At 41.7% G+C, this 1,557-nt stretch overlaps 1 protein-coding gene across 1 annotated transcript; it reads right to left on the minus strand.

Moving 5' to 3' along the window:
• Positions 1-648: 648 nt before the first annotated feature.
• LOC106082509 (uncharacterized) lies at positions 649-1,323 on the minus strand. Its single transcript, XM_013245062.2, has one exon. It carries the CDS (start codon positions 1,321-1,323, stop codon positions 649-651), a length of 675 nt encoding a protein of 224 aa, XP_013100516.2.
• Positions 1,324-1,557: the final 234 nt, after the last annotated feature.

Raw genomic sequence — 1,557 nt, forward strand, 5'->3', positions numbered from 1 at the left:
ATTGCAATATAGGGCTCAAATGAATGGTATTTGGGAGTAGAGAACGAAATTGATACTCACTTTCGGGACCATGTTTTTGGGTTGCACACTACACCCTTAACCCACCAACCACCACCCTGGGTGCCTTCCCATTCCCAAAATCCCCATGAGAATATCGGGCTTAAATAAAGTCTTTGAAGAATGGCCCTAAACCCTTCGAGCGAATTCATAGCGCAATTTAGATCATATGGATTCAGATAATCAGATAAAGGCAGTTATATTGTTATACTGTTAGTCAAGCCATATACCATTTTCGTAGCATGGCAATTCACTAAAAGTTCTTTAATTGCCGAAAATAATATTCAAAGGATAATTTTGTTCCATATAAAGTAAAAGAAGGCGCAGCGGAGCGGGCCGGGTTCAGCTAGTAGTTTATAAAACTGTACAAATTCGTCAAAAATTTTGCATTGCCATATGGCAACACCGAACGGTCTTGGTTAAATCGATTAGGTGGGGTGGTGGCAATTGTTGTTACACATGTTAATAAAATAATGCCAGCACTTTGGTTTATGCGCCTTTTCGGTTTTGATTTATTGTATGTCTAGTAAATATTACAATAACTGCGTATGAATAGGGGAAATCTTTTTGAAAATTAAACATAGTTGGAGATTAGTATAATGCGCCACCCTCTATCCCAGTGCTATTGACGAGGGGCACTTGCCAACCAAATTGGTTGCGAACCAAGGTGTCCAGTTGATTCACATCTATTCCATTAAGTTGAAGAGTAGCGGCAAGACGTTGGGCTTCCGGCGAAGCGACCACACGATCGTAGACTGGCTTCAAGGCAGTCAAACGTTGCCAGAATTGTGCGAAAATACCATTTTCAGCCACTTTCATGTTGACATGGGCACTGATCATATCCGTTGGATGGTAGAGCATAAATTCGCTGATAAATCCTTGCCAACCGAAGACGGTATTAGCCCAAAATGGTGACTCATTGAAGAGGGACATTTCGTTTTTGAATTTAGCCCATTTGAATTTTCCCCTTGTAGCCCTGATTTGTGTCTGCACCCAGGGGACAAATGCTATTACTTCAGGTTGAGTACGGAAACGCATGAAGGTCAAGTAGGCATCCCGGGAGTTGATTATGCGTACAAATGTCTGGAATTCGGCATCGTTGAGTAGATAGCGGTTCATAAGTTTTTCGATTTGCTTGAAATTCACCATTAGCATTATTTCATTCAAGTCTTGGGCCAGGGTAGGAGCTGGAGCTGGTGGCAATGCCACAGCGATGGAATTTTGTACTCCCAGATTTGATGCGGGAACCACAGCCAAGGAGCTCATCGCACAAAAGACGATTACTCCCAAAACAACCGCGAACTTCATGATTCGAGTAGTTGTATCTTCTAATGGAAAATGGTGAAGATAAATGTCTTCAGCCTATATTTATATGGAGTGTGCCCTGCGCAGGAATTGTGAAATTATTTGCAAGTTCTTATCTTGCATGCTTATACTGTGAGATAAGGAGATAATATGCCACCGTTGGTGAATGGGTCACATAGCTCATCACTAGACTAA

Source organism: Stomoxys calcitrans, chromosome 1 (genome assembly GCF_963082655.1).
Source record: "Stomoxys calcitrans chromosome 1, idStoCalc2.1, whole genome shotgun sequence".
NCBI classification, from domain to species: Eukaryota; Metazoa; Arthropoda; class Insecta; order Diptera; family Muscidae; genus Stomoxys; species Stomoxys calcitrans.

Excerpts from the sequence above, each read along its gene's own strand:
- LOC106082509 (XM_013245062.2), bottom strand. The coding sequence starts at position 1,323 with ATGAGCTCCTTGGCTGTGGTTCCCGCATCAAATCTGGGAGTACAAAAT.